Below are 18527 nucleotides of genomic sequence, written 5' to 3'. Positions count from 1 at the left end.
CGTTGACAAGTGGATCCAAGATGGCGTAGAAAGTAATGACAGGTAAGTCGGGACTTCCCCGACCGCCCCCGCGGGCACCGAGCGCGGCCCGCACCGGCCGCCCGCGGCCCCGCCGCGCCCTCGGGGGACCCGCGGGGCTCCGCGGCCGGCGGGGCGGGCGCTGCGGGGCGCGGGGGCCGCGCGGGGCCGGCGGGAGCGGGCCCTGTGTCCGCGGAGGGCCTGCGGCGGCCGCCGCTCGCGGGGTGTTTACGGGGCGCTCGGCCGGACCCCGGCGCCGCCGCGCTCCCCGGGGCCCGCGGGCGGGCGGAGCGGCCCCGAGCCCGGCCGGGCCCGCGGGAAGGGCCGCGGGGCCGGGGATGCCTCGCACCAGCCGGGGGTGCTCCGGGGGGGGATGCAGGGGGGGTGGGAGGCAGCTTTGTTTTTGTACCGGGCGGGGCGGGAGGGGATGGGAGAGACGGCCGGAAAATAACAATGGTGAAATAGAAGTGGAAAAAAAAAATGGGGTAGGTAGGGTTTGTGGAACGATGGAAAAATAAATTGGAAGAATTTAACAGCTGTTGTAAAATTACCCCCTCGGAGCGGTTGAAGGGTGGGCAGATGAGCTTATGTTTTTGTTTTCTGCAGGAGGCTTTGGCAGGGAGAGCGAACTGAAGCTGGGAGGTTTAAGACAGGTCCTAAGAGCAGCTTTTATACCCTGGATCAGCTCTGAAACCGAAAACAGGAGAGTTTCCAGTGCACATTGCAACACAGCCCTTCCAGCAGCCACTCACATGTGTATTTTTAGGGCACATCCCCAGGCAGGAGAAGGATCTGTGTTACCCTTCCTGCGGTGGGACGTGTCCTTTTGATAATTCCTAAAGGAGCGCAGTTGTTTTGGCTTCAGCACTTTGTTAGGCATTTGTTGTTCGATTAGGGTAACACGATTAAAGATATCATTGATGGAAATTAAGGAGTAACTGCGGGGAAACAGTTGCAGGGCTGCTTCCCAGTTAATGACAAAATGAGAAAGAGTTAACAAGATAATAGGATTTTTGCATTATCAAAGGTACAGCGAGCTTGAGAGGAAGTTTTAAAAGAATACATTTCAATTTTCATTGAAAAAACAAAAGAATTTAGTTATGAGACAGAAAAATACTCTGAAAATGGATATCCCCATTGACAGATTGAGTGTATCACCATGGCTAGTCCTGTTGAGATGGTTTGGGTTGTTGACATTGTCTAATGTTGTTGTTCTTAATAATTAGTGGAATTGAAGCAAGGCAAAGGATAAAATACACCACCTGCCATTCTTTATATAAGAAAAGACATGTTCCTTTATAAAAAATAAAAAAAAAATGCAAGTGATACTTGGCAAGTTTGCATTATTTTCCAAGACTGATAGGTAGGTCAGGGAGGATTTAAAATAATGTGTGTTAAATTGGGTTGCTTCAGTACTTTTGAACCATAGCAGATTGTGAATGAAAACTCCCTTTTTATTTTATTTTAATTTTTTTTTAATGGCAAAGCTTTTGTGATGGGGACAGTCTGGGAGTGCTGGGCAGGTCTATAGGGAGGAGCTGATTTTGAACATTCAGTTCAAACTTAAAGGAGGGGAAAGTGAGAGGGGCCACCACATTCCCTCCACCTCCTTGGGGTGCAAACCAGGGAATCAGACTTTGGTAGGATTGGCTTTTACAGTGCAGGATTGTAAGTGGAAGAAGCTGAGTTAAGCTTTTTTTTTGTTGAACTTTAATTAGCAGAGCAGTTTTTCTTTATTGGTAAGTGAAGGAACATTTTATGTGTTATTACTGATAAATTGAGTTCTCTTTGTAATTTGTTCTGAAAGCAGAAATTACTTCTTTATTTTTCCTAGCTGAAATGACATTTCCTTTATCACTCTTCACCTCTGTGATTTTTTTGGACTTATGTACAGTGTGTATTTTCCTTCTTTTAATTCATAGAGGCACTGTGCCTTTTTAGGTGAGCCAGATGAATTTTCCTGTGCTAGAGGCTTGTTAAAGTCATGGCTTGAAGACTTGAAAGGTTGTAATTGCTGATTTTGTTGGGGATTTTTGGGTCTATTCTGGGATTTTTTTTGTTTGGTTGTTTGAGGGCTTGTTTTTACCTGTTCCCATCAGACTAAAACTTAAAGGGAGATGTAGAAGCAGCATCTTATTCTCTAATTTATCCCAGTTCTGCTTCTTGATGTGCCATGGAGGATCCTTTTCCTTTGTGAAATCTCAATGGTTTCACAGAAGTTCCTCCTGGGCTTTGGGATCAGTGTGAGTAGATCTGGTTGTAGAAGGGCTGTGGTTTGCAGAGAGCTCCTGCCCAAAGCCTGGATTTGTAGAGGAATTCTCCTCTCAAAAGATGTAAGTCAGAGTGCTGGAAAGCTTCAAGAGGGGACATTCCCAGCTGGGTAAGGTACAGGTCTGGTGCTTGAGAGATGTGGAGAGCCTGATGCAAATCACTTCACCTGTTTGTGCTTCTTGTGCTTCCTTTTGGAGCAATTTAAAGTAGAGATGGTGAATCTCACTGGCTTGTGAGGAGTCCTGATGCCTGTGGATGAAAGAGCCCATGCAGGAGCTGGGCAATAACATTAATGATGTTTCCAGCTCTGTTAATTTAATAGTCTGATGAAATATTTTCTCCATTGTTTGCAATTTTTTAAATAAAATCCCCTTTGCATTTATAGCTGGATATTCTTTCTGAATTTCAGGGTATTGGTTTGTTTCTCTTTTTATTTGTTATTTACTACCATCTTATATTTGCTACTGAGCATTATTCTTGGTGTTTTCATTTTAGTAGTGGCAGAAACAATTGCTGGAGCAGTTCAGGTCATTAAAGCCCTTGAATCTCTCACCTCAGTGGCATCCCCTCCTGAGGTCAGTGGGACCTCACAGGTCTGGCAGCAGGAGTGAAATCTAAATTAACAAAGTTTTGGAATTGATTTAAATGCATCCCCTGTGTAGAGCCTGAGTAGCTGGGGAAGGTTGTGGGAGCTGGAGCAGCAGAAGGAAGGAAGGAGGGATGGTGTGCACTGCTCCAGCCCAGGGAGAGAGTGTTGGACAGCTGGAATTCCCCTGCCTGGGGCATCAGCAGGCCAAGAATCCCAACAGCCTCAGCCCTGTCCTGACGTTCCTCCTGGCACTGCTGGAGTTTCTTCCTGGAAGGAAGCAGATCCCCAGTGCTCCTGTGTGTGCAGCGCTGCCAGTGCTCATCATGGCAGGGAAAATTCCAAATTTTGTAATCCCAGCCCTCCCTCCTGCTTGTGTTTCACTTCTTGAATCTTTTCTCGCTTCTTTTGCTGAGATGCTGTGGCAAAATCTCCTTGTCAGTATGTATTTTCCCCCCATAAATGGAAGGATTGTGAGTTAGATTTTCAGAACAAACAAGACCTTCCTTTTTCATTCTTGTTTGTCTTGCTATCTCTGTGGCCTTTGGCAGCAAGGCAGCATTTGTGTTCATATGTATCAATGACATATATTTAGGGACATGGTACTTTATGTGTTGGAATTCTTCCTCCCCTTAGTGCAAACTTCTGTGGTTGCCATTCTTTTTCAACAAGGAAGAGAGAATGTTGTAAAAGAGTGGTTTTTCCAAAGTTTCCATCAGCATTGGTATGGAATTAAAAAGAAATCTCAAGGAATGTTTGATCTTCTCTTGATCTTTTGGAGATACTGACTAGGAAAATAAACATTTGTTGTCCCCAAATGTTTTGGGGTGGGAGAAAATAACTGAACTTCATAGACAGGGAGATTTGGAGTCTGCAAGGTCAGAGCTGCTCCCCAGGACCAGGCCAGCTTCTGGGGATTTCATGGTGGTGACACTGATATGTGACTCAGGTTCCTCATTCCAGGCTTGCTTACTGAGCTTTTCTCTTCACACCAATGTTTACAACAGAAGCAATCCCTCCTGTCTGAGAAACACAGAAAAATGAATTTTATTGTAGGAAAAGAAGGGATTGGCAATTGAAGCAGGGAGATTGTAATTACCCATGGGTGAGAATTTGTTTTTTTGTTGCATTTCTGTTGCGCTGCCAGTTGAAGTTAAAGGATACTTAATGGGGCTATAACGTCATACCCAAATATTCCTCCATAATTTTATATGCAAATTCATTGTTGTAAATTAGAAATGGACTGGTTATTTATCCAGTCTTTTCTCAGAGTCCTCCATAATCCCAAATTACAGCCTTATTACAGGAAAGCCAGATAAGAAATGGTAAATTTCAATCTTTTTCTCCTTAAATGTAATTTTTCTATACTGAGAGATTCCATTTTGTTACTGCAAAGTTTGAGTGGTGACTGTGGCCCCATCCTATTTCCAAATGAGTACAAACTATCAGATTTTCTGAGTGGGATGGAGTCTTTGTCAGGTGTTAGAAGGCTTGAACCTTAGCAGGAAGGTAATTTAGAATTAATAGCACTGAACTGCACAGGTTTTCCAAGAGGCAGTGGATACACAGTGCTGCTGAGCTGGGAGCAAGAAGTTTTGTAGGTGATGTTATGTGGAGATGTGTTTTGGAGATGTGACTGGGAGCTGTTTTACCATTTCTTGCTTTAGTCCTGGGAAATATCCCTTGCATGAAGAATGATGTGTCTGAGGTGAACTTTTTGAATCTTTGGCTTATGAGTGGTTTGGGGAAATAAGTTTTGTGCTCCTGTTTGTAAGCAGTAGCAAGGCTAGTGATTCTTGGAGCTGTGATGATGAAATATTGGAGGAAAAAGAACAGTAGGTTTGTGTTTGGTATGAAATTTTGAATGTTGCAGCGGCAGGAAGTGAAGGATAGAAATGTGAGCACTGTGTGGACTCTCTGAGCTGGTTTTATGGTAGTTAGGGTAAGTGTTACTTAGAAATGATCTTTCAGTCTGTGAATTTCACGGTCTGGGTTTCTTTCCCCCCATAGTTATATATAGCAAAAATACTGTATTCATCAAAACACTAAAAATTATGGTGCTTAAATATGCTTAAAAGGTCTTTCATAGCCCCTCAGACCCCACTGGCAAGAGGGAAATCTGTAACATGAGCTGTTTTTGAGATTCTTGGTTGTTAGTAATGCGGCACGAGTGTTTAATTTGCTGGAAAATGTTTAGTGGTTCAGCAAACCAAGAAGGTAACAAATCTTTGTGGCCATCATAAATGGAGAATGCCACAAATGAAAAGCGCAGTGGTTTTGGCACCACCTAAAATTAACACTTCTTCCCTGTGTTTCTTTTCACTAAATGTAAGGTAATTTCTATTTTTTTTAAGTGAAAATCTCATTTTATCCTGGGGTAATTTTGGGAGGACAGGGATGGGCAATTGGTCTCTGTTCCCAAATAATGTTCCTTCATGGGTCTCAGCTGGCTGGGATTCCCAAATAGTGTTGGACCAGCCACAATATCTGCCTTGCATCTCCTCCTCTGCTATCTTGGGAGCCAGAATTTGTTGGATTTCTCTCATTATCTACACAGGGAGGTCATTAAGGGGAATATTTTTTGCATACTTGGGAATCTGTGCTAAGGCAGCGCTGTGGGTCTTTTATTCCAGTGATGTTTTTGATTATGGCTGTTTGTGTGAATGGTTTTGAGGTAACTGTGCTCTGGCCATATCTTGAGACACTCACACATTTGGAATGGTGCAGGACATTTGTTTTGTCGTTTGAACTGACTGATATTCCTTGGCTGTAGCTTTGTTTATGTTTGTTTGGCTGGGCCAGACACCGCTCCTCTGCTTCCCAAGTTTTGTCAGGATTATGCCTAAACCACAGCAGGATCATTCCTGCTGATGCAGTTCTTTAAGTGGGGTTTCAGATACGTGACTGAATCACTAATGTTCATTTCAAAAGGGATGAGGAGGGAGAGTTCTGTTGGGAAATGTGTTCTGGATGCACGTCCTGGTGCTGCTCGTAGGGTTTGCTGTGAGGGGAGAGCTTGGGAATCCACATTCGAGTCTTGAAAGGGTCTAAAATTGGAAACTGTTGGGGCTACCATGGTCAGGCATTTGAGGAGAGGAAACAGGGATGTTATAAAAGCATTATCCATATGCAGAAAGGTTAATGTCATTAAAATACAGAGTTACAAGACAACTCCCCAAACTAGGCTTAGCTATATTATGCCAAACTATTTGAAGCATGGTCATGTAAAAATAAATTTCAGAGGTTATTTACAACAAGGATAGCAGTTTTTAGAGGTGGAAGGTTAGTTATTGCTTTGAACTTTCAAAACTGTGCCCAAAAATACCATGTACAGTTACATAATAGGCATGGTTTGGGGAAAGATGTGTTTGGAGGATCTGTGGGTGGCATGATTGTGTTATTAAATCTGTTACGGTAGGACCCTTTTGTGCTAAGCACTGGAAATGCCTAACAAAAACCTCAGTCACAGTATTATTCACTACTATAATAAATTAAAGTTCATTATAGAGCTGCAGTGAAGGCTGAGGTATATTGAAAGAAAATTTTCCTGTTTTGTGCCACAGTGTTCTGGCTGATTCTGGCTCAGTTTGTGACCTGTGCAATGTACCTGATATTCAGCATGAAGATTTTTTGCAATCTTTTTGCCTTTTGAATGCATTGAAAGAGTAATTCAGATTTTGCATGTCAACCAGCAAATAAACTTGGGGCTTTTATTTTTTCCCAATTTATCCAGCTGTAAAACTGTGATAGATACCTGTAGCATCTGCACTTGCCCTGGGGTTTAAAGCTGTATTTTCAGCTAGATTTGCTCCCAGGAGAGTGTTGCCTTGCAGTGTCAGGTCAGGGGTGGAGAAAGTTCTTGTGTGAAAGTGAAAGTTTGACATTTGAGGGAAGACTGTTTCAGCATTGCTACAATATCCTGTTAAAAAGAGAAAATGTGGATTGAACAACTGAGCTTTGGAGCTGCTGAGCTGCTGGGAGTGGGAAGAGTTTGCATGGGGTTTTTGAAAAGGGAATATGCTGTGATAAATAATTTCCTAGTTTAAAAACACTTTTATTTCTGAAATCCAAATACAGCTGTATTAGATGAAACTGTGAATTGAACATGAGACTGAGAGTTAGGAACTGCTAATTTTGATTCTGTCTGTGATTAAATTGGTAAATTTGGCAAATGAACTATGGTCAAGTGCTCTCTGCAGACGGTGCTGCGTGAGTGACAGGTTCAATGAGCACTGGAGAACTTTGTGATGTGATTTTGCATTTAAACTTCTGAAATATATTTGTAAATCTAGTGATGTGTTCTGTGTTGAAATGATGCTTGGGAATCTTCTATGAGTCCCCTTTGCATTCCTTGGGAACACAGTTTGGCACTTGCTTGGCATTTTGGAAATGAGGTGACACATGTTTAGTCACATGGACACAGATGTGACAGTATCATAGAGCAGGCATTTCTCAGAGGGGACTTCTGGCACTACCCTGTGACTCACTGGAGAATAATATCAGGAATTGCAGGACTGGGTAAGTCCTTAAGATGAGTAGTGGTCATTTTTTGGTGAAAATTATCACTAAACCCTAGTGCAGAGACAGGAACAAGGCCATGTTCTGTTACTCAAGTGCTGAGAAGAGAGGTTCTGACACAATCAAGGATAGTTTGGAAAACTGTGGATTATGATGTTTAAACCAGCTTTTAGAATATGGATATTCTTCTGTACATTTGAGTTTGAGTCTTGCAGGTTGGTGCTGCTCCATGGAGAGCTGGCTGGTTGTGCAGTGCTGATTCTTCCCTTTGTTTTTCTCTGGCAAATTTCATTAAGAGAAGCAAAGATTAAATTACTTTTCTAATGCATTTTTTTAAAGTAAGTAATTGGTGATGTTGTTATGGGGATGAAATGGTAACCATGGGACAATATTTCAATTAAAATGCCCTCATCTTGGGTAAGTGTGAGAAACTCTATTCTCAAAAAGCAATGTGAACCTGGATGTATATGGAGTACAAATTCCTGTTGTTAACCAGTTATTATGAAAGATTGTTTACGTAAAGATTTTCTATGAAGGAGCCAAAAACTTTAGGTGGGGCAGAAGCACCACCTATTATTATGTTACCTGATGCTTAGTATGACATAGTTTTTTTATTTTAATTATTTGGGTTGAAATTTCCCATGGTAGGTGTCTTTCATAATCTGACTTTTTGGGTGCTGTTGAGGAGAGAAAGGTTCTGCCAACATGATTCCATCTTTTGTGGAAATTGGGCAAAATACTTTCTTGTGTTCATGCTAAATTAGAAAAGAAATAATCTAATGACCTGTAGTGCTGCTTTGTGCAAAGTTGAGATGTGTTATTGTATAATGTTTCTGCCAAGGATGTACTTGTGATCAACCTTGTGAAAATCTTCTCAGTGCTGGTCAAATCAGCATTAAATGCAAATGTAAAGGATAATCCCTGCAGTGAATATGCTTCAGCCTCAGCTAAACAGGATTTCTGTGTAATTTGAAGGCTGGGTCTCCTGCATTCCTCCCTGGTGTGATTTTGGATAAAAAATGAGAGTGCAGAAAATTCCTTTTCTGTTCTCCCGATACCAAGTTCCTCTTTCTCCCAGCTCTACCTTCCTGCAGGAGGAAGCAGCAACTGGATTTAAACAGAAGGTGCAAAATGCGGATTTTTACAGAATTATGTACAATAAATGTAGAGATGGGGGTGGTTGAATAAGGAGAAGGAGATTGAAAAATATTAGTATTCGAAAGAAATAGAAGGGAGGCTGTGCAGTGTGGGTACATATGATTTATTTTATAATTATAATACATTGTTTGTTGGAATAGAGTTTTGCTATCTGCATGAATTAGAAAGTGTTTCTGAAATGGAGTAGAGAATAGCAAAAAAGGAGAAGGCAAATCCCAGTTAATCCCCATCTTTGCTAAACTTAATTTTCTGTATTTCTAGTGAACTTTCCCATGTTGTGATGTAGAGAAATGTTGGATACTCCTAAGTCACTTTGCAGACATGAGATGCTCTGTGTTGGTGATGTAAAAGGAGTGTACAGTACAGGCAGAGCAGAATGGAGAGAAATCATTCCCAGATCTCTTCATGTGAATATGAGAAGTTTATAGAAACTTTTGCCTTGTGTGTTCTTATCTTAATTCTCTGTAAAATGGGAGTATTGTCAGAATGATAAATATACTTTCTTAATTCTTGTGAAGTGGTTGGTCACAGTATTGTAGGCATTATTGAAAAGTTAATGACAACATTCAAATGCTGTCTTTTGAATAGGATTTGAGCAGCATGCAGTAAATAAGGCCTCAAGAGCAGTGCTGAAGTATTTCTCTGGATGTCCATTAGGCAGCAGCCTCTCGTGCCCACTCATTGTGCCAGGTAGCCCTTGGCCAGTGTGCTCTGTGACTAACACAGTTACAGGCAATCTCACAATAGTGCAGGCACACAGAAGGCCAGCAGAAGCTTGTACAGGTGCTTTTGTCCTCACACAACCTCAGAGTATCGAACTTTACAACCCAGTATTTGTTCTGTGAAGTTAATGAATGCAATATGTGTGTGTATATTTGCTTTGTTTAACAGGAACCTGTCTCTGTTGGCTGTGAGTGGCTCTCACACAGCACCAGCACAGGTCACATCCATGCTGTGCTTTGCCTTGCCAGGTATTCTGCTTGGCTTCATCAGGACAGGTGATGTTTTCAGACAGCTGTGTGAAAAAGGATCTTTTTAAAGGCAGGATGGGAAGGTATTTGGGATGTGCTGGATGGATGGGGTGGTTGCAAGTGCTGAGGCCATGAGATATTTCCAGATTTTGAGCCAAAGATAGCCAGTGTCCGTGTCTGAGTGTTGCTGCTGCTGGCTGCACAGATTGTCCTTCTGCTGCTGTTTCCAAAATGAAAATAAAAGAGATTAGTTAAGTGCTAATAATCACTTAGTAGTCTGTACAGAAGTCATAACTGGCATGCAAAAAAATGTAACTTGTTAATATCTGTGATGTATGTAAAGTGGTTTAAAGCCTGCAGAGGATCCAGCTGCAGAAGGCATTTGCTCTTAAATCTCAATTGCCTGTGTCATTATGTGAATGATAAACCACCCACAGGCTCCTGTTCCTTTCCCAAGAAACGTGGCTGTGTTTTTTCTATGCTTTAGATTTACAGGATCAGACTCAAAGCTTCATTTACGTGGCCAGAGATCATTTGCCCTCCTCATTTATGGTGCTGTCTCTGATTTTTCAGTGTGGAAGGATAATCTGAGCATTTAATGGTCGGGGGCATCATGAGCCTCTTCTTTCCCCATTTTCCCTTCCCCAAACAGGCATATCATGTTCCTCAGAGGCCTTGGAGCAGGATTCCTGCTGCTGTTCTGCTATGGAATAAAACCTTGAGATGTGCTTGCCTCATTCTGTATGCTCCATTTCAGATTTAACATCATTTTTGGAATTGAAAGTAGGGTCATTTTGCCTGGAGTTGTACAACATTAGCTAAAGTAATTCAGTTACTTCAGAAAACTGATTAGATTGTCCTCTCTCAAGGGTGGAGGCTTTTCTATTTGTTCTGTAAGGTGTGCAGTGCATTTCTGAGAACTCCTTAACTGCTATTACAGACTTCAGCCATAATGGCAATAAATGAGTGCATGAGATCTTTGCTGTTATATTTTTCTTAAAAAAAAAAAAGCCAAAACCACCTCTCATATAATTCTTTCTTTTACACCTTGTGTATAAGAGATGCACCATCCTTTTCATCTCTGTTACATAGGTACAGGGCACTGTCATTATCTACTCTCATTTTATTAAATGATTTTTTAGACTGAGATTATTTATGGTGTGTGTGTCATGGCACTAGGAAAGTGCATTTTTTTCCTGTATGTCTCCATAAGTCATTTCTGTGTTTTGTGCAGCTCTATTTTATTCCATCCTGGAGGCTTGAATAAAGGGACTTTGGGTTTTTATTATGTTTTTTGTCTCAAGGCAAAGATTGGGTTATTTTACCACAGTGGGTAAGGAAAATAAATGGATATTTAATTTTATTTTACTGATCTAAAGGTATTTTAGTGCTATTTGGTAATAATACAAAACCAATTGACATGGAGAGATGCAGGCATGCCTTGAGATGGGATCACAAGGGATGCCAAAGCTACTCTCTAATATGATTCAACAGTGGAGAGATGTGCTATTCCCTGTTTTAGTGTGTGGACTGACAAATGCAGTTTGTTTGCAGAGTTTTGAAATTTTAGTTGAATTCCAGTGTCCCATGATTTCTAACTGTAATGTTGGCATGTTCACAGTAGGTAACTTTTTAATTGTGTCATATTCAGGGTATTAATTCACATTAAACCCCAGGTGTTTCCATACCTGTGTAAAATAAAGTATCTTGTCATTTTTTTCTGGATAATTTTGAGTGAGAGGGAAACTGTTAATCACAGAGATTGTAACCATATCAACTTTGGGACTTCCCAAACATTACTTGAATATATTATGGAAATAACTAATTTTTGATGTGTGAATTGCTTACATCTCACTTTACCAATAACAACTTTGGCAAGGGATGGGATGTGCTCTCCTTGGGTCTGCAGTCTAAAAAGTTTGGGAACTCCTCTTAAACCTGGAGATTATTGGATGGATCCTGGAGCAGTTAAACTGATGAATGCAGCCTATGGCACTGACTGTTATGGGCAAGAAAAATAAATAAGACTTTTCTTTCAGTGGTGAGTGACACTTTGCTACAGCTCTTGATGGTAAATGGCAGCACGTGGCAGTAATTGATGGGGTGGCTGATGTCTTGGTATCAATAAGAGGCTGAGTTATAACTTAACCTTTCCCTGGCTCTGTTATCTGTCTTGTTACACATTTTTCATGAAAACTGCAGCATCTTCAGGACCCTTCAGACTTCTGGGAAATTCAGTTCCAATTGACTCGGAGCTCAGAAGTTACTGAGGAAGAACAGAGCAACCAGCCTCGTAAATAAATCTAAAGGTCTCTTCTTGCTCGTAAAAGGAATTGCTGGGAAGTTCTGATAAACCAGCTGTCTTTTCTTGAGTATTGCCTGAATTTATGACATGTTTAAAACTTCTCTCCAGTTTGGTGGCCAGCTTTTCCAGTCTGTGAGATGGGCTGAACAATCCCAAAGGGTTGGGAAACAGAGTGCTTGCATTTGTGTAGAGAGGAGCAGGATGAGTGGAGTTCCTGCCCTGCTCTCTCTGGCCTGCGCCAGCCTGACCACAGTGGGCAGTGGAAGGGCAAATCCATCTCCTGTTTTCCCTTCCCAGGACAGAGGGCTGCTAGCAGGAGGACACGGCTGAATGGCCTTGGCAAGGAATGTTTTGTGCTTATTTCCCTCAGCAGAACTGTTGGAAGGGCTCTGGATCGTAATGGGAGCAGCTGGAGAGGCTCTTCCCCTGCGCGCTCCCCATGGCAATGGGGCTCATTCATTTGCTTCACTCTGCCATTCCCAGGATGTGGCTCTTGAAGTAAATTCAATTGACAGTAAATCCCTACCAGTCTCACTGTAGGACTGCAAGTTGAACATTATTGCTTTAGCATAAATCTTTACAAGAGATGTTAATGTTTAGTTAAAATATGCAAATATTTACTGACTTGTCTACTGTTTGTCAGCTTGGCATGCGAGACCTTGGATCTGATCCTTCTGTCTTGGCAGACATTGGGAATTTTGCCAGTAACATTAATAGGAACAGCATTGTGCCCTCTAATCTGTTTGTTTATGAAGTACAGCGAGAGTTATCTGGCTAGATGCTTTACAGTGAATTGAAAAAGCATCTGTTTGAAATTTTTTTAGGGACTGTCACATGCTTTAACTTGTTATTATCTTAGTGTATGGACCCTTTGATTCCATGAAACACATCAGTAAGATGTGGAGCATGGAAGTGCACAGTCATGAGTTAAACTGCCATGAAACACTGGATTTTAGTTCATGATGTTCTCTCCTCCTACATTGATTTTAATTTGAAGTTGGACCCATCAGACTGTGGAGTGGTTCTTCAGAGCCTCCTGTGCACCAAGCAGGCGGAGTGTTTACTTGGATATAAATGACTGTGGATCACGTTGTTTATCACTCTTCCTCTTCAAGCTGTCCCTTCTGCCTTCCCCAGCCCCCTCTGCAGTTCTGGAGGGGAAACATGCAGCTTTATTTGGAGATTGGATTTTAGTTCCTCATTTCATGTTTGTTTACAAACCCCCTTTGGCAAGAAGGTGGAATACTCATTAGGAATATTGAGCCTGAAAATCATTAGTTGTAGGGGGAAAAAAAAGAATTGCCATGGTTAGTTGTAAAAGCCACCAAGGTTTAAGTTACACCAGTTGGAACTAACGGGTCTTTGAAGTAATATTTTGTGGAAGATAAGCTGAGTATAGACTCACAGAATTTCTAGGTTGGAAGAGACCTTTAAGATCATTGAGTGCAACTTGGCTTTCAATGAAATGCAAGTTCAGTTAGTTCTCTTCTACTTAAGGGCAGGAGGTTTTTTTGAGGTACAAAATGTGATGCCAGAATATATATTTATATATAGAATTTCCTAGATATGTCCACCTGTTTTAGATATGCAACTTTAGATAGTGGGAATATGACTCTTTACTGGTTCTTCAATATTTTGAAGATGTATTAAACTTCACTAGAGGATAAATTAGTTCTCAGAATAGAATTTAGAAGTCTTTTGGCATGTGGTTTTTAAGGTCTCTTTGAGAAAATGAATAATCCTGCTGTTTGTTCTGTTGCATGTTAGTATTTTAATTTCAGTTTAGTAGACAGAAATGAAGCTCATAAGTAATTTGCTCAGTTTTGCAAAGTGTTGGGAATATAACACAGACCTTGTGACACTTCAGCTTTCAGTTCTAATCTTAGTAAATTCTTTTAGAAATTCCAATTTTATGCCTGAAATCTTGAAAATAAAGATCTGTAGAACTGAAAATAAATTTCTTTTAACAAAATAAATTTCTTTTAACAAGTGCCTTTGCTCCTTGGCTGCTAATGATTCTATGAATGCTTTAAGGTTGGAAAAGACCTCAAATGTTGAGTCCAGCCTTTGATCAAATGCCACTGTGCCAACTAAACTGTATTGTGAAGTGCACTTGTATTTTGAGCACTTCCAGGGGTGGTGACTCCATCACTTCCCTGGGCAGCCCATTCCAATGCTTAACCACTCTTCCAGTGAAGAAATTTTTCTTCATATCCAACCCAAACCTCTCTTGGTGCAGCTTGAGGCCGTTTTTGTTTGTTCACTCGTTCCCAGGGAGCAGGGCCCGATCCCCACCTCCTTTCAGACATTGTAGGGATTGAGAAAGTCCCCCCTGAGCCTCCTTTTCTCCAGGCTGAGCCCCAGCAGCTCCTTCAGCTGCTCCTGATCCCACTGGTGCTCCAGCCCCTTCCCCAGCTCTGCTCCCTCTTTGGCCTTAATGCCCTTCTTGAAGAGGAGCCCAGAAATGGACACTGGACTTGAGGTGAGGCGTCAGCAAAACAATCACATTCCTGCTCCTGCTGGGGCTTGGGAACTGCTCTGGGTGATTTTGAATGGAGATAAGTCAGGTACTTCAACAGACCAGATTTTAGGAAATGGTGGTTGTAGTTCATGTTCACAAGTCTCAGTTGCTGATTTAGGGTACCAAAACAAGAAAAAAAGGTTTCTAAGTTGGCAGGAAAAGTCAGGTGTCTCCTGGAGCAGTGTAGAACACTTGGACTGCAGTCTGAAGTAGATGGCACGATTGCCTAATAAATGTGCATGTTTGAGTCTGCTTGTATGGCTATAGATGGGCTTGAAATGAAATCTGAGAGCCTGAGTGCATCATTTTCCATATGTTGTCCACATACTGGTTTTGTTTGTTATAATTTGATTTTTTTCCAAACAGCTTACACTGCAGGGCTCCTTATTTATCATTGTGTCCCATGTACTGTGATTTTGGTGGATTTTTCACACTGAAATATCACTGGTGTGACTCAGTTATCCAAGCCAGTTATCCAGCTTGGTCCTTACTGCTCATGTTTACACTTAATTCACAAGATTTAGCTCAGTTTAGCTTCAATTATATCCTCTGAAGTGCTCTGGAGTCTTCAAATTGACCAGAGAAGTTGTGTGGGCAGTGCTTGGTGTGTAAAATCCAGCTTCTCAAACAGCTGAGTTGTGTATTTCTCCAGCCAGTCAGCATAAGGCAATTGATAAGGAACATCTTTGTCTTTTTCATGGTGCCATGGTGGAGGAGAAGGGTTTCAAATGTGTCAGCTGTGCTGGCCAGGTCACTCAGGATGGGATCTGTGTTTAATCAGCTCTTTGGGAATAAACACACAGAAGCTCTGCTCAGCCTTTTGGTCAAAGGAATTTTGGTTATATGTCAGCCAGGAAGTGAGGAAATCAAAAGTACAGCAGAGTTCATGGAGTCCTCTATTTTCAGTCCCTTAGGAGGAAAACAGAATGTACATGAGAAAAACATCAATTAACTGTTGTGTCACTGTGGAAGCAGATCCTGGATTTGTGAAATACACAGTGGCCTAAAATGGTAGTGAAGTGGAAACCAGTGCAATTTTTAGTTGTATCTAGAAAAGATCTTTGCATACACAGCTTAAGAATACCTAACATTTATGTAATTGAAAATCTGTGCTAAGTGATCCAGCTGAATCTTTAATAGAATTACTTCATGAATGAATTTACTCATATGTATGGAAATGCAAAACCTACTTGCCTGTTCCTATTGTTTGAAAGTGCAGACTTATTTTTAGCAGAAAAAGAAATATCTGGATGAATGAGGTAATATTTTGTAAGGCTGTTATTAAGGAAGAGGCACACGTCACAGATTTGTACCAGGATAACTGCAAAATATTCAGGCTTGCATTCCTTCATTTTAGAGAAGATTTTTTATTTGTTGTAAATGAGAAATTGTATATTAGTGTTTTAAAAGGGAAGCTGGTTTAAGTCTTGAAAAATCAATATTCCTTTATGTAATTATTTTGATACTGAATGGAAATTTAAGAATAGAAGGGAACAAATAGAACACTATGTTGTACAATATATGAAAAGACTTGTTTACAGTTCTTCTGAATGTTGGCTTAGGCATGTGTTAATGGGAAAAGTGGGACAATGGATTATTTTTCATAAGAGGAAAATGCATTTGTTTGACTGAATTCTTGAAGTTACATTACCTTTGGTTGAAAATTGGAAAATACTAAGTATAAAGAAAGCTTTTAACAGTGAATTTTTAAAGTGGACTAAAAGTATTACTTGAGACAATTGTAATAGTTGGTCTCTAACCAGAAATATCGACAATATTTGCTTGCTAAAAGCAAAAATCAGAACTCTTAAGATTTTTCCTCTTTCAGTTATCAGAACCCATTTTTGTGAAGTCAGCTTTAATGTGCAGTGTCTCTAGGGATGTGTATCCTGTATTTAAGTATGTCAATATGGTCAGAGATTATAGAATTGCTTTGCTCTTCTGCTGGTGGTTCAGATGTTGATAACCATTTTCTTAGTTTATTGGCAGATAATGTCTGTCTGTGGACAGAATTTTTTCTATAACTGTCTCAATCCCCCCTAAATATTTACTTTAAAATTATTTAGGAGGTTCTGCTTAAAAGTGTTGGTGTGGCAGGGGTATTTAGACTTTCTCAGCCATAAATGTAGCCAAACCAGCAGAAGGAAGAGACAAGTGGTTGGTTTGCTGTTGACCCCATGGTTTTCCTGTCCTTCCCTGTCCATCCTTGTTGTGCTTCACCCAGAGGAAACATCTCCTCCTCCCAAGTGTAGGTGAGAAGTGCTTGGAAGAGAGAAGGTGGTGTGGAGTACATGGCTGCAGGCTCAGAGACAGCACTTAGGAATGAGTTGTGTTCCTGCCAAAGCAAAGGTCATGGTGCCACTGAAGACCCAAAAGCCTCTGCTTAAATCCATGCTGACTTGAAAATTTGAAACCCCTACTGACATTCTTAAAATCAGTCATGGGCTTTAAGTACCTTCTTGAATTAGAATCAGAATTGAGAGCTGGGAGTGATGAGAAAAGCCTGGGAAGAAATCAGTCAGTGAGGAGCTTGGTGTAGGAAATGTGACTGGCACAGCACGAGGGGGATGTGATGCAGCACCTTGAGACGGGAATGGAAGTTGGTTGGCAAGTTGTCAGTGCCATTCCACAGCTAACCAACGTTTTATCGTCCCCTCTGCCCCCGCTCTAGGATTTCTGTCCCTGAGTCATGGCAGACAGAAGACCAGAGAAGGCATGTGAACAAGCATGTGAATCCCTTAAGCAGCAGGATTATGAAGTGGCAGTGAAGCATTGCACAGAGGCTCTCCTTTCCCTCAGCCAGTACCCCCCAGCTCACCTCCCGGAGCCCTGCCAGGCAGAACTCGACCGCATCAAAATCGAGACTCTTCTGTATAGAATTGCTTCCTTTTTACAACTTGTGAGTGTGACTCTTTATAGTATCTAGTGAACTGGGAAGAAAAGTCAAATATCTTGTATTGTCAAGATTTAAATACCACTCAGAATTTTTGGCATGTTGCTCTGCCCACAGAATCCCTCTTGCTATAGCATCTGTGAGGTTTCTGTCTTGTAGCTCTCCCTGATCCATTTATTTTTCAGGATTTGAACCTCTTGATTTGGGTCTCAACCACAGTTTTCTAAACAAATAAGGAAAAATACTTAAACATTTAAAATATATATGTATATATTCCAGAAAGGCAAAATATCCGAGTTAAGGTACATATGCTGAATTACATGCCAGATTACCTTCTCTTTTAAGAGCATCAAATTAAAGTTTCTGCAAATAAAAATAACCAAAAAACAAAGTTAAGAAATGCCAGAATCTAGGTAGCTGATTCATACCTGCTTTAGCTCCATTTGCATAGGTCTAAAATTAGCCTTTTTATGCTTAATCCCAGCTTTCCAAGGCTAGGCTGGAGCATATCTGGTGGAAGATATAGCTTTTAGACTCTGGCAAATATTTAGTGGAAAGGTGAAAATGGCTCTTGTAAAGGTTTGTAAATGCAAAGCAAGAGGCATAACCCTGAATTAAAGGTGACCCCATTGCCAAAGTTGTGTCCTTCCTTTAAAACATCAGAGCTTCCTTTCTTAAAGGAAAGGACATTTCAGTGCTTAAGAATAAACCTAAAACCTGTTTTTTCTTACCTTTCTGAAATGCTATTACAGATTTCCAGCAGCCTTGTCCACTCCAAATCTTCATATGTTGAGTAGGAGCAGTTTCATCCCAAGTTTGGCCAAGTCACAAGACCTTGCTGGGCAGCCTTAAGACAAACCTTGCCCATCTGATGAAGGGAGTGTTTTTAAGCATTCTTTAAATAAATAGCTGGATTGGACTATTCAGTGTGCAAAATAAGAATTGGGAAACCTCTTAAATGAAGAAGTGACTTATCTTATGGCTCCTCAGGGGAAGAGATTCACAAATAAGTGAGGTTGGATTTTCTAGTAGAAGTTGTGTTACCACAGACTTGACCTCTCAAAATTATTTCTGTAAGCCAATGTGCAGATTGGTGCTTGGATTATTTAATACATTTCTGACATCACTCTTTGAAAATCCTCTGAGGCACCTATCTGGATGTTCATCATATTATTGCAGTGAGTCTGCAGGGACTTTGGAAAAACACTTAAAATCAAAACCTTCCTATTAAAGACTTGAATAACATGGATATGTAAAGTCTTAAAAGAGGAAAACAATCCAAATGT

General features: G+C 41.0%; 1 protein-coding gene across 5 annotated transcripts in view; it reads left to right on the top strand.

The window, feature by feature from the left end:
• Positions 1–18527, top strand: part of HELZ (helicase with zinc finger) — an 88195-nt gene continuing 69668 nt past the window's right edge. For 4 of the 5 annotated variants that reach the window (XM_058038729.1, XM_058038727.1, XM_058038728.1 and 1 more), the window contains exons 1-2: positions 1–42; positions 17020–17247. In XM_058038729.1, the coding sequence (XP_057894712.1) occupies positions 17038–17247 (210 nt within the window). In that variant the 5' untranslated portion in view covers positions 1–42; positions 17020–17037. The remainder of the gene's footprint in view (positions 43–17019; positions 17248–18527) is intronic. The other variant, XM_058038730.1, reaches the window with a different exon arrangement.

This window comes from Melospiza georgiana, chromosome 21 (assembly GCF_028018845.1).
Source record: "Melospiza georgiana isolate bMelGeo1 chromosome 21, bMelGeo1.pri, whole genome shotgun sequence".
NCBI classification, from domain to species: Eukaryota; Metazoa; Chordata; class Aves; order Passeriformes; family Passerellidae; genus Melospiza; species Melospiza georgiana.
The sequence above is the reverse complement of the archived record's forward strand: the minus strand, read 5'-3'. Positions and strand labels throughout refer to the sequence as shown.